The sequence below is a fragment of the Octopus sinensis genome, linkage group LG10 (genome assembly GCF_006345805.1).
Source record: "Octopus sinensis linkage group LG10, ASM634580v1, whole genome shotgun sequence".
NCBI classification, from domain to species: domain Eukaryota; kingdom Metazoa; phylum Mollusca; class Cephalopoda; order Octopoda; family Octopodidae; genus Octopus; species Octopus sinensis.
The window spans coordinates 58,244,364-58,270,409 of record NC_043006.1 but is presented as its reverse complement, the minus strand read 5'-3'; the positions used below and the strand labels follow the sequence as shown (position 1 = coordinate 58,270,409).

Sequence of the window (26,046 nt, the reverse complement as noted above, 5' to 3'; positions counted from 1 at the left end):
ATATTTGCTGTAGCCCATCTTTTGTACCAAGACAAAACAATGTACATGATAACACTTCCAATCAGTTAAGATCAGAAGCCATGAGAGCCACTGCCTGTTACTGCATCAGGGCATTTATTATTATTATTATTATTATTATTGTTATTGTTGTTGTTATTATTTGATTCTCCTATGTTCTGATTCTTGTACTATGTACTTTTCACTTTGGCCTTTAACATTTTCTTCCTGAATTAAATAATGTCTCTCGTTTCTTTTCCACAGAATGAAAGGTGTTCCTTCCCCATTCAGATGTGGCACCAACACTTGACTGGTGTCCGGACTGACATTTGGTCTATATGTCCTCCAAATTTAGCTCAAAGTCTTTTTACCAATATTCTCTATGAATCTCTGGCAATGCTCACAAGAAGATATACACGTATAAAACCAAGTTTTCGACGTGTCATTCAATTCAGGTATAAGTTTCATCATTATTGATAAATGATTTAGCAGTTGTAGTCATTTAACTTAAAGGTGATTGTGATCAAATAGACCTGAGATCAAAGACATTCTGCAACCATCTAGGGCCACATGATATAATGAATTGAGGGAAAATTGGTTGCCATTTCTTGCAAGTTAAACAACGGCATAGAAATACCATTGTTGGCTCAGATCTTATTTCAGTAGGGTACTTATTATAACGATCTCTATTTGTTGCACTGCTAAGTTACATCTTAAAAAGACAAGCAAACCTCTGCATAATGTCGTTATATATGTATATATGCTGTGCTTTTGTATAGTTTCAGTCTACCAAAGACTAGTTATGACTTGTCAGAATTTGATGGTTCATCAGCTATAAACCCGTTACAAAATATAAATTGTTTAGCATGTAATGTATTGGCAGAATCTTTAGGACATTGGATAAAATGCCTTGCAGTTTCTGTTCCAGTTCTTACGTTCTAAGTTCAAATTCTGCTTATGTCAACTTTGCCCATCAAACTTCTAGAGATAGAAACCCCCCCCCCCCATTTTTAATCATATTCCAGGGGAGATAATTTTATCGCCCATGGTGTCAAAATAATTATCTCCCCTACCTCAAAGTTACTGGTTTTCTGTTAGAGAGAGATGATATATGTGGCTGCAAGTTCTTGTCATTGCCAAGGTTCAAGAAGGCCAAAATTCATCTGTCTTACTCGCAGCCACCGCCGCGATGAAATTTCATCTGTAAGAGATCTCGGGCAAAACTGCAGTTTCTTGTCTTTTAGTGGTGTACATACATTTTGTATGATACATAGATACTACTTCAGTTGTGTACACTGGATTTATGTTTCTCATTTTATGTATTGTGTGTAATAGTTTGACTCCTGAAACTTTGTGTAATTTACAGAAAGTTTAATTGAAAATAATTGTTATTATTTCTTTCTAATTATTTTAGAATGGATATCATTACAATATTACTTTGCATGTTTGACCAAATGATGTACGTTTGTGACTCAAGTGTCAAGCTCCTGGAACCTGGCTATAATCAACAACCTCACTATAGCATACACAACCTTTGTTCAATCCTCTTATCTGTTCTTGCTGTTGTTACTTCTCCTGTTGATCTCCTATATAAGTAAGTATTCTATTTTATCATTTGATTAAAAAAATAACAATAATGAAATTATTGTATACAGTGCTCAGGTGCACCACAATTTGTCAAAAGTGCATATAAAGCATATGCAGTAATGTACAAAATGTCTGTAAAGTGAACAGTGTATGAGTCAGATACATGCTTGCGTGTGTATGGAGGGGAGAAAATCAGGTGTAGTGTTGGCGAATCTCAGGAAGCATGGAAGTTTTGAAGGATGCAGTGCTCCGACAACTAACAACTGATACCGGCAGTTTGTTCCATGCTTCAGCAACTCTTAGCATGAAAAAATATTTCTGAAAGTCATTAGAGCTGTGCTGTTTTCTGACTTTGTAAACATGTCCATGGGTGTTAGATAGGTGGAGTTTGAAAAGGTGCTCAGAGTTATTGTTTGTAAGATGGTTAATAATTTTATGGGTGTCTGCCAAGTCAGCTGCCAGACGGAGTTTCAATGTATCCATGCCCAGGGAAGTAAGGCGTTAAAGGTGACAACTTAACAGAATTATTACTGCATGGACAAAATGCTTAGTGGCATTTCTTTCAATTCTTTACATTCTATGTTCAGATAATGCTGAAGTCAACTTTGCCTGTCATCCTTTTTGGCAGTGATAAAATAAAATATCAGTCAAGTATTGGGGTCAGGGTAATCTACTCTCCCCTTCCTTTGAAATTGCTAGCCTTGTGTCAAAATTAGAAGGTATTAATATTATTTTTATTATTGTTGTACATTTATTTCACTTAGAGCTTTTGATTCCTCTTGCTCTGGCTAATTCTACAAGAGCAGACAACAACCTGTTGTCAAGGGTCTCACAGGATCTTCTTCTTTGATACTTAACGTCCAAGTGCCAGTCTCAAAACCCTTGCTGTCCCCACTAAAGCAGTTTTATAAGCATATTCTACCCTCATGTTCCCAATGGCCCTACTTCTTGTTGACAGTTACTTTCTTCATTGCTCACATTTGTGCATTCTCATCCTTTAGTGGCTTGTACTTCTCAATCTTTTCCAGTTCTTTATCATCCACCTGTACATCTCCATGTATGGCAATACTCTTTACTCTTTAACTTGTTTCAGTCATTTGACTGTGGCCATGCTGGAGCACCGCCTTTAGTCGAGCAAATCGACCCCAGGACTTATTCTTTGTAAGCCTAGTGCTTATTCTATCAGTCTCTTTTGCCGAACTGCTAAGTTACGGGGATGCAAACACACGAGCATTGGTTGTCAAGTGATGTTGGGGGGACAAACACACACACACACACACACACACACACACATATACACATATATACGACGGGCTTCTTTCAGTTTCCGTCTACCAAATCCACTCACAAGGTTTTGGTCTGCCCGAGGCTATAGTAGAAGACACTTGCCCAAGGTGCCATGTAGAGGGACTGGACCCGGAACCGTGTGGTTGGTAAGCAAGCTACTTACCACACAGCCACTCTTGCGCCTATGATCTTGGTTTCATTCATTACTTCTCCAACATTCTTATCATTATTATTATTATTATTATTATTATTATTATTGAAGACATCACATAGTATCCAGTATTGTGATCTTGTAGATTGAAGATATCATGTGTTCCAGGGATTTGTACTATCTGTCAAGTCACAGCAAACACCACAGACAGACAATACTCTATGCAGTATGTGTGCAGTTTCAAGTAGAGCCAATTTTCACAGTACACCAAGATTGTAGGGTATTTCTAAAGTGTCCATTATTATTTATTATTTACTACTATTATTATTATTATTATTATTATTGTTGTTGTTGTTGTTGCAAGCTGGCTGAATTGTTAGCATGCCAGGCAAAATACTTTGCAGCATTTCATCCATCTTTACATTCTGAGTTCAAGTTCCACCAGGTAGATGCCAAGAAGCAGACCAATCCAGAAGAGAAGGATTTGGAAGCTAAACAGCCCTTCACATGGTCAGAGATTTAGGGACATTCTCATCAAGAAGTTTGGTGAGAGGGAGGAGGAACTACAGTACTTGGACATAGAAGATAGCTGGAAATTCTTGCGGGACAGCTTACTGAGTGCCACAGACCAAGTCTGCGGATGGTGCTAAGTCCCTTCCAGACTTAAGTAACTGCCTCAACACCCAGTCATAATGTTGTAAGAGCTGGGTCAGGCAGGCAGCTCCTACCTGATCGAAAGCCATGCTGGGTATCACTCATCAAATTATTTTCTTCAAGGAATGTGATTAGTTTCCCTCTGACTATTTATTCCATGACTTTGCTGATGTGTGAAGTCAGAGAGATAGGCCTGTAAGTTTTGGCATCTGCTCTGCTTCCCCCTTTATGGATTGGGCATATTATTCCCTTATTCAGCTTGCCTGGCAGTCTGCCATTTGCAAGAAAGCTCTGGAAGAGAATCTGGAGGGGTTTTGCCAGGGCATGCTTACACAATTTGAGGAGGATTGTTGGGAAACCATCAAGACCAGCAGTTGAGTATGCATCCACCTCGTCTATGGCTAGTAGTATATCTTCTTCACTAATGTCGATGTATTCCATCAAAACTGCCTCACTGGTTTTAGGTGATGTGGCAAAGAAGTCCACTGGTTCATTCACTTATCTGTGTTCCAATGTGGTGGTATAGACACTTTTGAACTGGTCATTCAGTACCTCTCTGATCCTGGTTGGACTATCTATGAGGGAGCTATCCTTTTGGAAGAGGGGTCCTATCTTGCAGCGTACTGATGCTGTTTGACTTAATGTTTTTTATAACCCAGGCTTCTTTGTCTGCTCTTTCCCTCACATAGGATTGTTGCAGGCTTTTTTCAATCTTCATCAGTATTGTCTTTAGGCGGGACCTTTCGCTACTTTTGGGATGTTGGTTGAGGCGATTTGCAACCTTCGTCTGTCGTCTCATAAGGATCTTCCTCTCCCTTGGAATCTTGTTCCTTTTTGTTGTGGCCTTGTGCTCTGGAACATATTTCTGCCATATGGCTTGCACAGCAGACATGAATTATTCTAGTTTCATGCCAATGTCTGGTGTGGAGAAACATTTATGTCTTACATGTATATGTATAGGCCAAGAAATTTTATATGCATGCATGAATACATACATATATGTATATGTGTGTATTTGTGTATATATTTATGTCTAATATATGTATATCTAAATATGTATATAACTATGTACATGCATCTGTGTATTTTGGTGTATGTATATATATTATAGATGGTGTAGTACACGTAAATACTGCTGAAAAAATATTTATGCAATATAACATGACATTTTTAATTTTAATGTATTAATTGACTTGTATTTCGTATATGATTATTTACCATATGTATTTGGAATCTGTCCTTCGATTTAAGGTTTTCTTCGATTTTACAATAGGATGAATTTATACTATATATATATAATATTATGTAATACACATATATATAATATTATGTAATACACATATATATAATATATTATATATACATATATATATATATAGTTATCTGGTTATTTACTACACGCGGGTGGGAAGGGGCTGGTGACACAAACTTGTCTTGTCTTGTCTTGACCACAGCATCTTATATATATATATATATATATATATATATGTGTAATATAATATGTATACTTAATATATATAATATAATATGTATACATAATATATGTAATATAATATGTATACTTAATATATATAATATAATATGTATATATATACATATTATAATATGTATACATAATATATATAATATAATATGTATATATATATATATATATATAATATACAAAGCGACAGTTATAATTCTATGATTTGTAATATGTCTCTCACAGAGCCTGTAGAAAGATACACCAGATCCAAAAACACAATTCCTTCAGTCGCTCCGTTCTTCTGATCGATGACAATCATAGCTACAATTCTCATTGGTTGTCATGGATACATCCCAAGTTATTACATCAGGGACAGAAAAAGTAAGTTTGATTTCTTTTTAAATATTCTGCTCTGCTAGTTAAATGTATTCACACTGCTTTGATTTAATCATGCATTACATTGTAGCTTTGAGATTTCAAAGATGTGATCATTTATTTTATAGAATAACATTGTAGGGTATGTGTGAAGGGCTGGAATGGCCAGTTTGAATGTAAAACAAGTAGAATATTTAGTCTGGATTTGGCTGGTTTAAATGCTAAAGGGTTAAGACATGAGAGATCTAATCTGTTAGCTTTTGCCGAACCACTAAGTTACGGGGGACGTAAACACACCAGCATCAGTTGTCAAGTGATGTTGGGGCGACAAACACAGACACACAAACATACACATACATACACATATATACGACGGGCTTCTTTCAGTTTCCACCTACCAAATCCACTCACATAGGCAGATGATGATGAGGTGATGTATATCTTTTACTTGTTTCTGTCATTTGACTGCAGCCATGCTGGCGCACCACCTTGAAGGGTTTTAGTCAAATTAATGGACCCTAGGACCTATTTCTTCTAAAGCTTAGTACTTATTCTATTGGTTTCTTTTGCCAAACAGCTAAGTTGTCAAGTGTTGAAGGGGAACAGACACAAATACATTCATATAGATATATATGCAACAGGCTTCTTTCAGTTTTCATTTATGAAATCCACTCACAAAGCTTTGGTCAGCTTGAGGCTCTAGTAGAAGACACTTGCCCAAGCTGCTGTGCAGTGGGACTGAACCTAGAACAATGTGGTTGGGAAGCAAGCTTTTTGCCACACCTGTATCTATATAATGTATATCTGTATAATGTTATGCCTTAGTCTTCATGTGAAATATTCCATCTGGGTGGATAATTATTTATGTAAATCTGCACTATAGAACTTATTTAAAATTTGATATAACAAGTAACTTAGGTCAATAAGTGTGAATCCCTTTTCTGTCTCAACAACAATGTGCTTTGCTTGAAACATTAACATCTTCTTCCCTCCAAGGCATACAAATTTATGACCTTTAACCCTTTCGTTACTGTATTTATTTTAAGATGCTCTGTGTTTCTCTCAATTATTTTAGATATAACAAAGAATTTAGTAAAATAACTAAGTTATCATTATACTAGTGTTAGGAACATTAATTGTGACTAAGGTTTGGTGGAAGATTTTAATACAAAACTTATGAAAACAAAGCATTTGTACTACAGAGCCAGAGCTGGTTTCAGCTGGGTTGGTAACGAAAGGGTTAAATAATTTTTGCAAATGTAAAACACTTTTTATTTGTTCTAGTGTTAGGAACATTAATTGTGACTAAGGTTGGGTGGAAGATTTTAATACAAAACTTATGAAAACAAAGCATTTGTACTACAGAGCCAGAGCTGGTTTCAGCTGGGTTGGTAACGAAAGGGTTAAATAATTTTTGCAAATGTAAAACACTTTTTATTTGTTCTAGTGTTAGGAACATTAATTGTGACTAAGGTTGGGTGGAAGATTTTAATACAAAACTTATGAAAACAAAGCATTTGTACTACAGAGCCAGAGCTGGTTTCAGCTGGGTTGGTAACGAAAGGGTTAAATAATTTTTGCAAATGTAAAACACTTTTTATTTGTTCTAGTGTTAGGAACATTAATTGTGACTAAGGTTGGGTGGAAGATTTTAATACAAAACTTATGAAAACAAAGCATTTGTACTACAGAGCCAGAGCTGGTTTCAGCTGGGTTGGTAACGAAAGGGTTAAATAATTTTTGCAAATGTAAAACACTTTTTATTTGTTCTAGTGTTAGGAACATTAATTGTGACTAAGGTTGGGTGGAAGATTTTAATACAAAACTTATGAAAACAAAGCATTTGTACTACAGAGCCAGAGCTGGTTTCAGCTGGGTTGGTAACGAAAGGGTTAAATAATTTTTGCAAATGTAAAACACTTTTTATTTGTTCAGATCTCTGGTTTTATTCATCAATTAATATATTTTTTTTCCTTCCTTAGCTATGGTGATCTTCAGACAACTGTAGCTTTGTACATTCATACCAAACTCCTTGTATGTCAACCATACCCAGTATGGTCTCTTGTTATTCAGGTAATTTCAAAACTCTTGTTTCCTTTTTTTAAATTCTACCATCTTTAAAGGCCGTAAATGTGCAGAATAACCAATCATTTTTTTTTTACCTTTTCACAGGCTCTCGTCATGAAGAACTTCACTTTACCGATTTTATTCTTGACCCAAAGTCTAGCACAAGCTGATGTTGGTTGTGTGTTGAAAGTAGAAGACAGGTCTTCTACACCAGTATTAGAAAATGAACTGGCTGTTAAACAGCTCTTCAAGTCAATCTGTACAGTATTGTTAAATATGTCTTTGTACTTTCCTGAAGCATTAGGGAGAGTACTCCTACCTGTTATTGATCGGTATGTATTTACTCTAAGTATTTTAACATTTGTGTTTTTGCTCTAGTGTAGCATCAACATATTCTCTTACCCTTATTTCACTACCTACCCTCACAACTCTAGGATACCCTCTAGTTTTTCTTTCTCTTGCAGCACCCACCCACTGTTTCTTTCTACCACTTTCCTGCTCATCCTCCCCTCTGCTTTCTCACCTGCAATGCTTTTGTGGCATTCACATTACTCTTCATGTTTTTTCTACCTCTATGGTACTCTCCAATACCTATTTCTTTACTACCTACAAGGGGCTGAACACGGAGAGGACAAACGGATTAAGTCGATTACATCGACCCCAGTGCGTCACTGGTACTTAATTTATCGACCCCGAAGGCAAAGTCGTCCTTGGTGGAATTTGAACTCAGAACGCAGCGGCGGATGAAATCTTCCAATACCGTCTTCTTGCCTCTCTCCCTCTGCCACCTCAACACCCCTTCTTGTCTTACCCCTTTTTACCTACCCCCCACACTTCCCATCTCTTTTTGCTTCAATGGCTCTCCCAAGAATTTCTCTCCGTTTAGATATATTTTATTCAGAAGATATGCAATTTCATTTGTAAAGTTTTCCATCCTTCATTTTCAAAGATGACCATGACTCCACTTCTTATATACTGCAACAATGGAAGAGTATGCAATCATGATCATGAACAGTGATTCAAGATGGCTTCCACCTATACTACTTTGTGATGAAAATTCTACAGAAGTGCTGGACTTGAATTACAATGAAGGAGGACTGAACTGGATGATTGTCTTTACACTCTTGTCCCTGACTAGTAGTTCAATGACAGAGGAAACTGAGATGATTGCAGATATACCAGAGATACAGTTGGATGACTAGGGTGATCTATATATTGCACCATACTCTGAAGTATTTATATCCCATTGTTACATTGCTGGATAGTGACTTTCTGTCTATTAAAACTACCACACACATGCCCACACATTTATATGCATACCAGCAATGAGTGCATATATACATATATGCAAGGGGAATTTAAACATTATATATATATATATGTGTGTGTGGAGGCGCAATGGCCCGGTGGTTAGGGCAGCGGACTCGCGGTTGTAGGATCATGGTTTCGATTCTCAGACTGGGCGTTGTGAGTGTTTATTGAGTGAAAACACCTAAAAAGCTCCACGAGGCTCCGGCCGTAGGTGGTGGCGATCCCTGCTGTACTCTTTCACCATAACTTTCATTCTTTCTTTCTTCTGTTAGCCTGCTCGCTTAGCCAGCGGGGTGGCATCATTTGAAGGCTAAAACAATGTGAAGCGCATTGTGATCAGTGATGTGTAACAACATCTGATAGCCTGGTCGGTCATGTGATCATGTGATATATATATATATATATATATATATATATGCAGTTAAGTATATATCCTGTCAGTCTGCTTTGTCACTGATCTACTAGTTAGGGACAAGATTGTGAAAATGGTCATCCAATTCAGCCCTTCTTCATTATAATTCAAGTACACCACTTCTGTAATATTTTCATAGTAGAGGTGTAGTATAGGTGAAAGCTATTTTTAATCACTGTATGACCGGATATAGACTTAACTGCATATAAATGCATTACTACTCTAAGCTTTAGAGTGTGCTTCTCTTTTGGATATATGACATACTGACGATATATATATATATATATATACACACGGGTGAATAGACAAATGAAAGAAGGTCACTCTGCCAATTTATTGGGAGTTACATGTATAGATCAAAAAGGTTTGATTCAAATTCGTTGGTACTCTTGAGTTTCAAGCTTGAAACTCAAGAGTACCAATGAATTTGAATCAAACTGTTTTGATCCATATATATATATATATATATATATATATATATATATATTATATATATATATATAAAGGTTGGGTGTCTTTCAGTTTCCAGTTATTTAATCCACTCACAAGCCTCTGTAAATGTTTATACGTTAACAATTCTCTGTATTTATTTATTTCAGTTTTGATCAGTGGAATATATTCGACCAACTAGGTGCTTGTAAATATGCCAATCCTACAGTAAGTATACATTAGTGTATGTTTGTTAACTACAAGATCAACTTGTCATATTTTACTGTTCCTAAAGATAGGGCTTTGTACTCACCATAATCATAAGATGATGCTTTGGTGCTTCAGGGAAGTTGGAGTGGGTTTCAACTTGATGGTTGTTGGCTCCTGTCTTGAGGGTGATGTGATGGTCTCAGCCTTCTCCAGAACTACAACTGGCGGTTCTTTGGAAACAACAAATCCTTTGTTTTGTTGTTATTGCTGTATATAACATATATAAATCATATATATAAGTGCTTGCATCCACTCTAGTGGATTCTTCAGATTGAATTTTTTCATGAGATTTGTCTCTTTTTATAGTATTATTGAGTGTGTAGGGGTGGAGGGAGATATAGGATAGTAAAACAGAGTGAGGAATGGGGAGAAAAATACTAGAACAAAAATACCCACTCAAATTAATAAAAAACGGAATCATATATTAGCAAGTGCTAATATATGATTTATATATGTTATTGCTGACTCTGTTGCTACTACCATTCTCTCTCTCTCTGTCATGCTTTTCCATCTCCTATGGACAGGAAGCTCTCTATCGGCCCTTACTACTACTCTTCTAGTAGTTTGGACTTTTTCTTTTGTACCACATTGGGTTCACAGCTCAGAAATATATGTGTAGTCTTTATAACTTGTCTGTCCATACAGTTCTCTCCCAACCACATACCATTTCTGCTTAGTTTTACATTCACCACTTGCTTATATTGCGACACAAAAGTGTCGAAGATCCAAGAGCCAGTGTCTTTTAAGTATTGTATTTTGCTGACCCATATATTGTGGCACTTACTTGAGAGCAGGCGTGTGGTGCATCAACTTGGTTTGTTACCTTGTCCTGCTCTCAGTTGCATAGACCAAGCTTGTGCATGTGCATGCTCGAACACACACACACATACGCACACACACACACACACACACACACAGAGGATCGATGAATAGATCAGCCAGAGCCTCCTGCAACTGTTTTATTGGGAGTATGTAAAAGTCTTCCTAGTCTTAGTTCTTCCAGCACAGTTGAACTATATTTTGGGCAGCATGACATCTCCAGTAATCCTGATCTTAAGCATAGTCACCTGCAACTTCCCAGGTGATGCTAAGTTGCTTCAGATCTTTTTTGAAGGTGGCATGTTATATCTGTTTCTTTATTGCCCACAAGGGGCTAAACATAGAGGGGACAAACAAGGACAGACAAACGGATTAAGTCGATTACATCGACCCCAGTGCGTAACTGGTACTTAATTTATCGACCCCGAAAGGATGAAAGGCAAAGTCGACCTCGGCGGAATTTGAACTCAGAACGCAACGACAGACGCAATACCGCTAAGCATTTCGCCCGGCGTGCTAACATTTCTGCCAGCTCGCCGCCTTTAATATGTTATATTATGTGGCATGTTATATCTTCTTGGGCTTCCCTCTCTTTCTTCATCCCTCTTGTGGTACCAGTTGTCGAGCTATCTTGCTTCTAACAGCCAGGAAACATTGACCTGCAACTCTCTCTCTTCTTTCTGTCACAATCTCTTGCAAGCTGCACAGATTGGCTCTTCTCAGGACTTCAGAGTTTGTGACTCTGTCCCTGTAGATGACCTTGAGTATTCTGTGTACACACCTTTGGTTGAATGCATTCAAACTCTGAGTGATCTTGACAGTCATTTTCCAAGCTTTACTTTCACAAACTGCTGTTAATAAGATAATGCTTTGGTACAGCAGGATCTTCATCATCATCATAATTGTTTGACATCCATTTTCCATGCTGGCATGGGTTGTATGGTTTGATAGTTGCTGGCCAGGCTTAACGGATGAAATACTGTTAAGCATTTTCCTGGTGTACAAATGATTCTGCCAACTTCCTGCCTTAATAACAATCCTTTCTACTATAGGCACAAGGCCTGAAATTTTGGGGGCTGGGACTAGTTGATTACATTGGCCTCAGTGTTTCACTGGTACTTAATTTATCAACCCCAAAAGAATGAAAAGCAAAGTTGACTTTGGCAGAATTTGAACTCAAAATGTAGCAACAGGCTACATACTGCTAAGCTTTATGTCCAGTGTGCTAACAAGTCTGCCAGATCATCATCTTAGTAATAATAATGATAATGGTTTCAAAATTTGACTCAAGGGCAGCCATTTTGGGGGAAGGGGATAGTCAATTACATTGACCCCAGTGTTTCACTTGTACTTAATTTATCAACCCCAAAAAATGAAAGGCAAAGTTGACCTTGGCAGAATTTGAACTCAGAACATAGCGACGGGTGAAATACTGCTAAGCATTTCATCCAGTGTGCTAACGATTCTGCCAGCTCACTGCCTTAATAATAGTAATAATAATAATAATAATAATAATAATAATAATTCTTCTTCTTTTGTGTAGATTCCTGTTTGGTTGGACACTATAATCTTCCTGCTTAAGCCTTTCATATTGAGGTAAGTTTGTACTTTCGAACATCTTAAGCATATGACAATTTTTGTGTTTGTCTTATTGTTTTTTATTCATTTAACATCTCTTGAGTGTCTTTGAGAATTTAAATATATATATATGTATTTTAGAGAATGTCATTTAAATCGGTATGTTCTTATTAATAGTCTTCGTGAAACTATGTTGCCTATTTTCTTTGCCGCTATCTCTACAAGTAGAGATTTTTTCTCTCATATATGCAGAAATAGAAGTTTTAGCATGCAGCTGTTGTTGTTGTTTAGCCCCAAGACAGACCTGAATGAGCATGCATTGTGCTGAAAGTAACTTCAGCCATAATTATTCATTTTGTTTTTCTGACTATAATATTCAATGTGTCTATTTCTAAGACAGCTAGCTGTGATTGGGGTTGATTTGGTTGCTGTTTCTAGCAAGTCTAGTCATAAAGTAGAGGCTCACTTATTGGCTTTTGTTAGCTCTTTTGATACCAATCTGCTGTAGACTGTCCCTGGTTCTATGTATGATATAGACATTGTATTTTAAAGTGATCTAAATTAAGACCCTCGTATTAACTTACAGTCCAAACACCAGCTTAATAATGGGAAGGTTATTTTACTAAGTTGTTCATTATTTTAAACATTAACTGGAACAAAGGCAGTATATTTCAATTGAAATATAGTAACAAATGGGTTAAAGTGATCTAAATTAAGCCTTTCCTTCAAAATTTCATGTTAGTTTATATTCCAAATGCTAGCTTAACAATGACAAAACTGTGGGTTCCAACAAGCATTTGTAAAATAGGTGCCAGTGCCACTTAGCATCTGTCCTGCTGCCGTGTAAGGGCACCATGTCAAACTATCCAACCCATGCCAACATGGAAAGTGGATGTTAAACAATGATGATAATGATGGTGTTATTAGCTATTGAGTGCTTTGCAGGGGAAGTCTAGTCTTTGTGATTAAGTCCTTGTTATGTTGAAGATGTGTGTACACATGAGGTGATTGTCAGTGGTTCTTGTGAGATCTAGTTAAATCACATTTAGGTAGGTGGGGTGCAATATTGTTTTGTTGATGAGAGAAAAGTTAGGCATAAGAGGAATTAGATGCAGTGTGCTGGTTTGGTCATGAAATGTGGAGGATGTTTACAGCTCCATAAAGAAGGTCCACTCTCTCAAAGTGGGCAAAACACATGGAAGAGGAAGATATGAGATGGAGTGCTGAAGGATGACCTCTGGACTGAACCTTGCAGAGGAGTTGACAAACAAAAGAGATATCTAGTACCTTGCTGTATTCAAGAAGGCCCGTCCTCCACCGCAGAAGTGTTAATGCTGCTCGCCCTCATGTAGAGGATTGGCCTGCAAAAGCCCTGTGCTGGTGCCATGTAAAAAGCACCACCCAGCACACATTGTAAGGTAGTTGGCATTAGGAAGGGCATCCAGCCATAGAAACCAAGCCAAATCAGACTGGACCCTGTTGCAACTCTCCAGCTTTCCAGCTCTGGTCAAATTGTCCAGCCCATGCCAGCATGGAAAATGGACGTTAAAGGATGACGTAGTATTGTGCCTTTGTGTTATTTAAGCTAAGGTAGGCAGTTTTATTTGAAGATTTACATGCCAAACACAGTCAAATGATTATGATCAAGTACAACAAGACTGTTTTCACCAAATTACTCAAGAGCAATTACTCATACTGGTGTATGACATTGGGGAGAAGGTCTGCAGTAAATTTGGCTTTATGAAAGTTGTGGTCTTTAAGATATGAAAAAAATTCAAAATATTGGAGAAGATTGTGGTTAATGGCTGATTTTGAGATGTTGAGGTGTGAATTATAGAATCATGGTTGGCAGGCTCAGAGAGGTGCAACCCTTCTTTGAAATGGGATACACAGTAGCATGTTTCCAAAGATCAAAAGATGGATTGAAGAGTTAGGTGAGGAAAGGGGCTAGTAGTGAGGATGCATTGTTTGGTAATGGGAAGGACACGACCAGGTCCTGTGGCCCTGTTGGTTAAAGTCATCCTAGATGCTTGCGCATTTTGTGTAAATATGATGATGACACAGGTGGAGAGGAGAGGGTTAGTTCTGAGAAAAAGATTTACTTAGTGTTTGCAGTGCTGAGTTAAATACAAAACGGACAACAAATGTAACAGTTTTCTTGTTGAGAGTATTACTTAGAGAATTATTAAGGCTGAGAAGTGTGATGAAAACAATTGGACAAAGTTGTTGGCAGAGATGCTTTGACAATGGATAAAAAACAAAAAAACAAAGGCTGCAATTTGGTGAGATAGATTATTGGTTATATGATGCACAGAGGCATCCTCTGTGTTTTGAATGACAGTCTTCAAAGACTGTTCATTATGTGAAGATTTCTAAATCCACTTAATTCTTTCTTCTGTTGTAGAGTTTTGAAACCTGTTCTGAAGAAATTGTTGAATCATCCGAGCAGTAGTCGGGAAATTGAATCTGTAATGTCTGTGATTTCTGACCTCCCCTGTGGATGTGTACCACAGAGTATTGGTGCTTTCCGAACCAAAAGACGGCAAGGTAAGAAACAAACATTTCATACTTACATATTTTAATTCAGTGCCTTTCTTATTGTCCCACATATAGAATGTGCCACTAGCCTAAATTTCCAGGCATGGTAAGATTTCCTCCCATGACCAGATGAAGTTTTCATGGCAGACTGGAAATGAATAACCTCACTTGAATAAGGATAATGGTTGTTACAGTTATCACATGATGTCAAGATAAGGGCACATACACACATCTTTTTATCTGGTATTTGTTCCACTAATAAGACTGTGACATTGCTAGGACACCACCTTGAAGAATTTTAGTTGAGCTAATCAACCCCAGTACTTATTACTTTTTTTTTTGGTAAGCCTGCTACTTATTCTGTCTCTTTTGCCAAACTGCTAAGTTACTGGGAATGTAAACAGTCCCATATTGGTTGTCAAACAGTGGTGGGAGTACGAACATAGACACACACACACACACACATATATATATATATATATATATACATGTATATATGCCCAAGGTGACATGCAGTGGGACTGAACCTGGAGCCATGTGGTTGGTAAGCAAATTTCTTACCATGCAGTCATGCCTGCACCTACACACATACACAGACACACAGACACACACACACATACACACACATGTTTTTTATTAATAATTGGCAGAAGTTACCAAGTGACTCAAGGGCTGAGAGTTTTGTGCATTGGCAGTTATCAAGCCGGTTTTAAATCAAGGTAGTACACATTATATACTGGTGATATTGGAATTTTGCTGGATTGTTCTGGAACAGATTATAAAAATAGTTACAATGTCGTGGGTAATGTATACTTTTCAAATAGTTTGCACACTATGCTGTTCAATAAATAAATAAATAGATAAGGAAAATTTAAAAGATAAGTTTGCATAGGCACAGGTGTGGATGTGTGGTAAGTAGCTTGTTTACCAACCACATGGTTCCGGGTTCAATCTCACTGTGTGGCACCTTGGGCAAGTGTCTTCTACTATAGCCTCGGGCTGACCAAAGCCTTGTGAGCGGATTTGGTAGACGGAAACTGGAAGAAGCCCGTCGTATATATGTGTATATATATATATGCGTGTGTGTGTTTGTGTTTGTCCCCCTAGCATTGCTTGACAACTGATGCTGGTGTGTTTACATCCCCATTACTTAGCGGTTCGGCAAAAGAGACTGATAGAATAAGTACTGGGGTTGAGTTGCTCGATTAAAAAGGCGGTGCTCCAGCATGGCTGCAGTCAAATGACTGAAACAAGTAAAAGAGTAAAGAGTAATACATATGCAAATGTAAATGAGAGTGCTGGTGAATGTAAATACAGTGTGTACATGAAAACACACTCACACAGACATATATTCTTTTACTTGTTCTAGTCATTCAACTGCAGCCATGCTTGGGCACAAGCTTGAATAAATTGGCATAAGCAAAAAAATGTGTGAAAATATAGAAACATAGAAGGAAGAATAAACAGACATAAATGTATGTAAATATATGCATATAGACACACATACAAATATATATATAAATATGGCCATACATGCACAGATGCACACATATATACATATATACATACTTATACATACAGGGTGCAGTGAGTAAATTGTCGTCTAATTTATGCAAAAATTAAAATAACACTGGCATCTCATTTTAACAGACATATTTACTAAAATTGCACAAAAATATCTTGAAATACTAAAGAATATATTTATTTAATAAAATTGCCATTGGCTTCAACCACGGCCTCGGATGACTCCAGAATCTCCTGAAATTCTTCTGGACAGTCTCCTTGTTTAAGTTGGTGAATGCTGCCATAATCCTTGCCTTCAGTTCATCTTTGATGTTACAAGGAGTTTTGTTGGTTTCTTGCTCAACTGTGTCCCATACATAATAATGAAGTGGTTTGCAGTCTGGGGAGTTAGGTGGCCAGATGTTAGGGGTGATGTGGTCGCAGAAATTGTCTGACTGCCATAACTGGGTTTTCTTGCTTGTGTGGCATGGTGCAAAGTCCTGTTGCCAGATATAGAGTCTTCCAGCAGCTACCCTCTTCACCCAGAGTAGGTAGCACTACCTCCTTCAGGCACTTGATGTAGGCCTCCGTGTTGAGTCTGAGGCCGTGTAGGAAGATGAATGGAGGCATAATGTTGCCATCACTAGTGATCACTCCAAACATTATGAAGTTGATTTTTATCACTCTTCGTACTTGTTTTGGAGACATGGCAAGCCAGTGGTTGTTCTGTGTGTCCACCATCTGATCCTGGCAGAAATTTTTCTCTTCTGAGAAAAACCAAAGCATGTTTGGTTGGAGGGGATGCTTGAGTTTGTTCAAAAGCTTCATATTGCAGTCTCTTTTCTCTGGTCTTTGATGGCTTGAGATAAAAATTGACCCTTTCTCATCTTGTATGAGGAACACCGAATGCACTACCTGCCTGATAAGAAACTCAGACACTCCCATGTCCCTGGCAATGGACCTGATTGACTTGGAGGGATCATGGATTGGAACCTGGTGCAGCTGTTGGCTCTTGAGACCTCAGTCAAACTGTCCACCCCATGCCAGCATGGAAAACAGGCATTAAATGATGATGATGACACTATATACCCACATGCACAGATATACAAATATCAATATAAGCATTAGACAAACAAGGGCAAAATAAGGTGAATAGTATAAAGAAAATAAAAGATGAAAAACTACAACAAAAGTATAATGAACGTCTAATATATGGGTGCATACAAGTCTACATACATACATGCACATGTGTGTGTGTGTGTGTGTATACATATACAATTACATACATACAAACATAATGTTATTGATAAATACACACAGATGTCTGTGTGTTTGTAAGCAGTTGATATAGCTGTGTCTATATTGATTTTAAGATGGACAGGATAAAATAAAGGTTGTCACAGTTGTGATGTGTAAAACAATATGTACATGCATATATGCTCACACATACACACGTGTGTGTGTATGTGTGTATATATATATATAAATATATATATATATACACACACACATGCACATGTGTACACATATACACACACACATATGTGAACCTATATACACCTACATACTTATGTACATGCACACACATACACATGATATTATATATTTATGCATACATATTATGTACCTATAACATGAATGTGAATTTGTGTATATGCACAAGTGTATGCAAATGAATAAATAAGTATAAATATACATCCATACGCACATATATAATTATAAAGTGGAGGCATGTGGCTTAGTGCTTAGGGTGTTGGACTCATGATTGTAAGATTGTGGTTTCGATTCCTGGACCAGGCAGCATGTTGTGATCTTGAGCAAAATACTTCACTTCATGTTGTTCCAGTCCACCCAGCTGGCGAAAATGAGTAATCCTGCAATAGACTGGCATCACCTGGATGGGATGATAAATGAAACAAAGGTGTGATGAGAAAACAGTGGTAGGCTGCTTTAGATGGACATGGTTGGTAAATGTGGAGTTCAAATTTGTCAACCAAAATGAGCAGAAAAGACACAGGGTAACATATTTATTTGTTAAACATTTCAGGTTGTGCAAAGGATCAAGTTAACAATGCAGTTTTGGAGGTGCTCAAGCAACTCTCAGAACATATCTACACACTACCAACTTCCTTTTGTACTCTCTTCAAGATTCTCCAAGATGCAGTTAAAGAGAAAGGTGCTCGGATACCTCATGATTGTTTAGGGTTACAGGTAATTTCTTCTGCTACCATATAATCCCAAAGTCAGCTTTATAATAGTATTTATGTTGCATGTATAAGTTAATCTGATTCAGACCGTTCTTATTTGAATCAGGTTAAGTTTTGATTTCTTCTCTTTCCACCCTACAGCACCATTCCTCTCTCATTTCCAGTTATTCCCTTTTTTTCCTTTCCTCTCTCTAACTATTTTCTTCTCTCCTTTTTTCTCCCTCTAACTAATCCCCTCTCTGACTAATCCTCCCTTTCTCTCTCTGACTACTCATTTCTCTCCTTTTCTCTCTCTCACTCACTAATCCCCTCTTACCCATTCACAGATAATCTGATTCTTTACTATCCCCAGATTTTGCTAGCGAAAGGACATAAAAGCTTCTCTCCCTTTTCTCCAAAAAAAGGTCTTGCTTTGAATCATCAGGAAATTCTCTCAATATTATTAAATCTTTACACTTTACTAATGGTTCCAAGCTGTCTGTCTTTTTTATAAGTATATGATAGCTCATGGTATAGTGGTTTGAGTGTTGGATTCACATTGACTATGTTGTGGGTTCAGTTCTTGAACAGGGTAGTTCATTGTGCTCTTGAGCAGGGCACTTCATGTCACATTGCTGCAATATATTTAGTTGTAAATGATTACCAAAAGCACTTGGGGGTTAATCATATGGCAGAATGGTAAACAACTTAAAATTCTGTATAAACTCTGCCTCATGAGCTTGTAGGCTTGAGGTTGATATGGTAGACCTCTGTATTGTGACACATATACAGTGTCAGTCTTTCTCATTATCTATGGCACCCATGGGTAACTTGTGACCTGCATGACTTTCAGGATGGCACACCTAATAAAAAAAACTACCTCAAATTTTTTAGCAGTGTGGCCTGCCTAATAATGACCCATGTCTCATGTGGCCTGTTTCTTCTAAAAAGTTACCTTGTTTGCTCTAAGGCTTATTCTACAAAAAAGAAGAAAAAATATAACCACAATATTTGAAAAGAAAAAAAATCATATATTTTCTTTGAGTTGATATTTAAAAAATTTCACTAAAAATATGTCTTTAACTACTTTTGTCTTTTTTTATATATTTTTTTTAAAGTTGAATTTAATTTTATTTTATTTGGTTTAGATTATTGCATTAGGTCTGAAGATGCAGCTTTGGTCTGGTACTGCTGTTGAAATTATGTCAGGAACATCTTTTAGTCCGGAGACTAAAAAGATCCTCACGCTTTTAGCTGAGGGTGTTTACTCTATTCTTATTTATTCAGGTAATGTAATCAATTTACGCTAATTAACAAATCTAATTGGAAATGACAATAAGATTGACAGTAACACTGTATAACAATGAAAAAAAAATGGAAATGAAAATAACCTTTTCTAGGAGTATTTTGTGTGTTGATCATGAATACAACATCTGTTTCTTTCTGTGATCTTCCAGTTTCTCATAAATTACCATTTTGCTTACATTAAATACACTGATGGTTCTGTAGGAATTGAGTGCAAACAGGATTGGGCCAAAACTGACGACTCTAAAAGTTATAAATGGATTTTGATATAATTTCAATGGGGTGTTCCTAAGGTATTTCTCAACCTAACCTGTGAAAATTATAAAAGTACATGCAATAATTTTATAGTTATATGGGTCCAAATCCGTGGTGAATCTGACAAGAAACCATACCTCATCACCCAACCTGAACTCAATGATCTAGTTCGTGATCTAACACTTACTAAGCAACAGAGTGAAGTCCTGGCCTCACGTCTGTAACAGTGGAACCTGTTGGATAAAGATGCTCAAATTACAGTGTTGATATAGGTATTGTTGTCAATGTAAAGAGCTGGAACAAATACTACAAGGTACTTTGCCTGATACTTTAACAAGTTCTACTAATCCATCATCCTGGATCAGAGACTTTTGTTTTGTTTTTTTAATTGAACCTAACAAAAGGAAAGGCAAAGTTGGCCTTGGTGAGATTTGAACTTCAAGTTGAAACAAACATCTCTTACAACTCTGCCACTGCATCATTTTCAATATGACTATGTTACATGTTATAGTACAGGTATTGAGTTCCTTGTAAACAATCTACTATCCTGCCTAAAAAGGCAGCAAGCTGGCAGAATCATTAGCACGCCGGGCGAAATGCGTAGCTGTATTTCATCTGCCGTTATGTTCTGAGTTCAAATTCCGCCGAGGTCGACTTTGCCTTTCATCCTTTCGGGGTCGATAAATTAAGTACCAGTTACGCACTGGGGTCGATGCAATCGACTTAATCCCTTTGTCTGTCCTTATTTGTCCCCTCTATGTTTAGCCCCTTGTGGGCAATAAAGAATTTTTAAAAATCTACTATCCTGGTATTAATTGAGGTTGTACTGACTTTATTTAGTTCATTAAAGAATTTAACAATTCCTGGTGAACTCAATTGAACTCATTGCACTGAATGTATGACATCATTGATTGTGATAAGTCAATGCACTCTTTTACTCTTTCACTTGTTTCAGTCATTTGACTGTGGCCATGCTGGAGCACCACCTTTAGTCGAGCAAATCGCCCCCACAACTTATTCTTTGTAAGCCTAGTACTTATTCTATCGGTCTTTCTTGCCGAACTGCTAAGTTACGGGGATGTAAACACACCAGCATCGGTTGTCAAGTGATGGTGGGGGGACAAACACACATACACACACATACACACACACACACACACACACACGCACACACACATATATAGACATATATATACGACGGGCTTCTTTCAGTTTCTGTCTACCAAATCCACTCACAAGGCTTTAGTTGGCCCGAGGCTATAGTAGAAGACATTTGAACAAGGTGCCACACAGTGGGACTGAACCCGGAACCATGTGGTATGACATCATTGATTGTGATAAGTCAGTGCACTAATAGTATTTATTGCACATCACTATTCACTATTCACAAGTATGATATATTAGACCTTTTGGTATTGAAACTGGCTATGTCTGGCCCAGATATTCCACCTTTTTTATGTTGAAAGTGGACAGACCCAGCCTCTCGCACTTACCCTACAATGTCATTCTAAAAATAAACAATCACATCTTCAAAATCTTGAAGCTGATGGTACAGCATGATTAACTTTAAAAATTGTGGATAAATAAGCATTACGTTTAATAAATTAATCTGAATGTTAAAAGGTTAATTAAATTCTGAAGTGAATACCATGGAGCCAGGCTTAACATTACTGATGAGCTGAAACTAGAAACTTGCGTTTATTTTAGTTGAAACGAATTCACTTCATTTATGATGCTAATGCTCTTGAGAAAGGCATTAACACCCCACAACCTTGTTTCCTTAATGTATTTTTTTTAAGTATCTTATAATAATTTTGATTGTTCCTCCATTACTTTGCCCATCCATAAGGCTTTCACATGAATAATTGAAGGGGGCGGGAGGGGAAGAGGCAGAAGAGGAGAAATGGGAAGAGGAGAGAGGCTAGGATGCAGAGATGGAGGGGGGAGGTGGAGTGATGGTGAGTGAATTGTGTAATTTTTTCTTTTTTATTTTTGAACTAAATTTTTTTCCTCTTGCTTAGCCTGTCTATAACACTTTCACATAGTTAGTTGAAGAGAAAGGCAAAGGGTGAGAAAGAAAAGGAGAGAAAAAAGGGTAAGGTGAAGTGTGAGAGAGAAAGAGGGAGATGCTGTGTATTAAGTTTGTAAAATTGTGCATAAAGTATATCACCATGATCACTGTGACCAACCAGCCATCAGATGTTGCTACACATCGCTGGTCACAATGCGTTTCGCATTGTTTTAGCCTTCAAATGATGCCACCCCGCTGGCTAAGCGAGCAGGCCAATAGAAGAAAGAATGAGAGAAAGTTGTGGCGAAAGAGTACAGCAGGGATCACCACCATCCCCTGCCGGAGCCTCGTGGAGCTTTAGGTGTTTTCGCTCAATAAACACTCACAACACCTGGTCTGGGAATCGAAACTGCGATCCTATGACCGCAAGTCTGCTGCCCTAACCACTGGGCCATTGTGCCTCCACGCATAAAGTATATAAAGTGCATTAAGTAATCATTGTATTCAAATTTCTTTCATTTTTCAATGAGAAGCAGATGAGTGGCTATCTTTTGATATGGACACAATACAGGCTATGCTTTTAGGTGTTTTGAATAAGGTTTTCAGAAAAACCCAATAAGTTTACCATTAATTCCATGAAATATCTACAGGTCCCACTAGTGAAATCAGTGTTAGGTTTCTCTGGCACAAACTTAGCTGTATGGTTAAGATCACTTCCCCAGTCTCATATGGTTTTAGGTTCAATCCTATTGCATGATACCTTAGCAAGTGTTTTCTACTATCAATACCCTGTGGGTGGATTTGGTTGATCGAAAATAAAGAAGCTTGTCTTATATGTGTGTGTGTGTGTGTGTGTGTGTGTGTGTGTGTGGTGTGGGTTATGTATGTGTCTCTCTTTGTTTTGATATCATATGATAATTATAAACAAGTGTCGCCATCATACAAGCAGTGTCGTTGTTTCCATTGTTCCATGAAAACCATGTCTAACCAAGGGGAAATATTACTTTGCACAGAAACAAGTGAGTATTGGTGACTGGAAGGACATCCAGTTTAAAAAAAATGAAATCTGACTTAATGAATTCCATCTTACCCATGAAAGTATGGAATGTAGACATTAAAAAATGACGATGATGATGGTGATTGTGAAATATGCTAGAGTTACCCAGCATTCTTTGGGAATAAATTATGCAAAGTATCATAGTGCAACTCAGTGACATTAATAAATTTGCATAAATTTTGTATACTGTAGGGAAAAGTATTCTATTCTTACAGCATACAAGTTTTGCTAATGCAGGTGATCACCAGCATCCCACCCTGGACTCTGTTTTGTATTTTAATTTTAATTTTTTTTTGTTTTTGTTAGTTTTTAACTCATCATTCCCAGGAAGTAATCTTCACCATAACCAACATTGTAAATTGATTTAATTTTTGACCTGTCATTTACAAAAAATTATCTCATGGCAAATAGGGCAGTAATAAAATTCTTACTTGTTCTTCCATTTACCTAGATATGGACCTGAGTCCTATAGAAATGAACAGTTTATTACAGTCACAACATAATGATTTCACCAACGAAAATATCAACCATATTGTCACATTCTTGAACTCTGAGTAAGTCCATCTTACATTTTATCTTTTACTGTTCTGTCATCTTCAATCGCCTCCACTCCTGTCATAACTTGAGGGTCCACACAAACTCTTCATCTTCATTATTTTTATCTCTTTCCAGCTCCATATTGATCAGTTATCCCCTCTGTCCTCTCTTTTAGAATGTGACTATCCATGTGGCAAGAAACCTGTTCTGCTCTGACCTTCTTCTGTCATCCTTTTAACTTTCATCTCTATAAAGCAATCTCTCTTGATGTTCATAGACTTGCTAGTTGCATATTAACCTCATTAGTACTGGTAGCATGAAAAAAATCAGCTAGTACATGCTGTACACTGGTTGGCATCTAGCCTTAGGAACCATGCCAAAGTAGTTAGTGGAGTTCAATGCAGTCCATGGATCCATCAGATCCTGTCAACCATCCGGCCCATGGAGGCATAGAAGACAGATTTTAAATGATTACGATAGTGTTGGTGATAATGATGATGTTTTTTTTCAGAGATTTATGTTGTTGTTTAGCCTTAGAGAGTTCAGCTCTAATAAAGCAGACTTATGCTCAAAGACCTTCCACTTGTGACTCTCACCTTTCTTTGTTGTTTAGCAGCAGATCAGCTCTGAATGAGTAGATTTGTGACTGAAGTGATTCCAACTGTTTTCTTCTTTTCCATCAAGGACTATATTATCCAGTATGACCTTCTCTAGAAAGCAAGATGTAATTAAAAGAGGATTTAGTTTCTGTTTCTAGCAGGTTGTGCAACCATGGAGCAATAGTTTTCTCTATGAAGTAGGTGGGAAGTTTTTTTTATTTTTGTTCCATATGTAGATATACCTCAGGGTTTGATGGTAAGTGTTGGGGTCAAGAGATCGACAGAGGTCAGAAGTGGCAGGGAAAGTTAAATAGAGGTGTTAAGGTCAGTAGCAGAATTGGGGATCAAGAGATCAACAGAGGTCAGAAGTGGTGAGGAGATAAATAGAGGTGTTAAGGTCAGTAGCAATGGTGAAGTCAAGTGGTCAATACAAATAAAAAGAACCTACAGGAAACATAATCTAGTGATTCAACTGGTTCTCAGTTTTCTTTCTATCACAGTCACTGTGTATTGTGTTGATGTTGATGATTATAATGTTGCTGTTTGTGATGATGTTTTTTTGTGGTTGTTATATCAGTTAAAATATAGTCTATACTGAGATGCCATATCTTGTTTACTTTTCCACAGCTCCAGTTATTCTACTCCACGTCATATGCCAGAAAATACAATATCAGATTTTGCTGAAGAATATTACCAAGCTGCTGCTAATGAACTTTTTGGGTGTCCTACAGGTAGTGATTTGAATGTATATGTGTGAGAGACGCAGAAAGAAAGAGGAAATGAGAATCCTTTAATATATATATTATATTATACACATACAAGAGTGTTATCTGTCTTCAGACTGGTAACTTCAGAACTATACCATGGCAATATCAGGAAATATGACATCTATACCCAAATGGAGAATGCTGCTTATTAGTTAGTTAAATTTATGTGATTTTTTTCCATCTCAAAATGCTGAGCTTTATGAAGGAGATGACAGGGGAACAAGATACGTGGTGCACTGCTTTACCCAAGAAGACCTGCTGACCATAACAGAATTGAGATCTTAAAACCAAGGTGCCATGTAAAAAGCATTGGTGTGGGTGCTGGATCCATGTAAAATGCACTGGTGCAGGTGTGATGTACTGGTGATGGTGCCACATAAAAAGCACCCAGTACACTTTGTAAAATGGTTGGCATTAAGAAGGGCATCCAGCTATAAACCAAACCATGGAACCTGGAGTGGTCCCCAGGCCACGCCATTTCCTGTCAAGCCATTCAATCTATACCTGCATGGAAAATAGATGTTAAATGATGATGATGATAGTGATGATACATTGTCCACAGAATTCTTCAAAATTCCATTTTTATATTTTCATCAAAATGTGGTTTTTAAATTTCTTTTTAACTAAATGGATAATTTTAGCTCACTATGAAATAATCTTTTTTTAATGTCTTACTCCATTCTCTCTCTTCTTCCATTGTCTGTATAGTTCTATAGCTAATTCCTTTACTGAAACCTCCACTGTTCATGCTGTTGTTGGTCATATGATGAATGGGAGAGCAGGAATAAAAAAAAATGTCATTTCCCATCTCTGTACATTTTTAGTTGTATGCTTATATAAGTGATTAAAATGGTCAAAGATACTAGGGAAAGTGAAAAGTTATCTG

At 37.2% G+C, this 26,046-nt stretch overlaps 1 protein-coding gene across 6 annotated transcripts in view; it reads left to right on the top strand.

Annotated features, from left to right (window-relative positions):
- LOC115216410 (uncharacterized protein KIAA0825) overlaps window positions 1-26,046 on the top strand; it is a 155,463-nt gene that overhangs the window by 125,868 nt on the left and 3,549 nt on the right. For all 6 annotated transcript variants that reach the window (XM_036506710.1, XM_029785721.2, XM_029785723.2 and 3 more), the window contains 12 exons: window positions 262-452; window positions 1,412-1,591; window positions 5,385-5,522; window positions 7,499-7,589; window positions 7,689-7,915; window positions 9,906-9,963; window positions 12,368-12,420; window positions 14,807-14,949; window positions 18,491-18,654; window positions 19,778-19,916; window positions 23,709-23,811; window positions 25,021-25,124. In XM_036506710.1, the coding sequence (XP_036362603.1) occupies window positions 262-452; window positions 1,412-1,591; window positions 5,385-5,522; window positions 7,499-7,589; window positions 7,689-7,915; window positions 9,906-9,963; window positions 12,368-12,420; window positions 14,807-14,949; window positions 18,491-18,654; window positions 19,778-19,916; window positions 23,709-23,811; window positions 25,021-25,124 (1,591 nt within the window). The remainder of the gene's footprint in view (window positions 1-261; window positions 453-1,411; window positions 1,592-5,384; window positions 5,523-7,498; window positions 7,590-7,688; window positions 7,916-9,905; window positions 9,964-12,367; window positions 12,421-14,806; window positions 14,950-18,490; window positions 18,655-19,777; window positions 19,917-23,708; window positions 23,812-25,020; window positions 25,125-26,046) is intronic.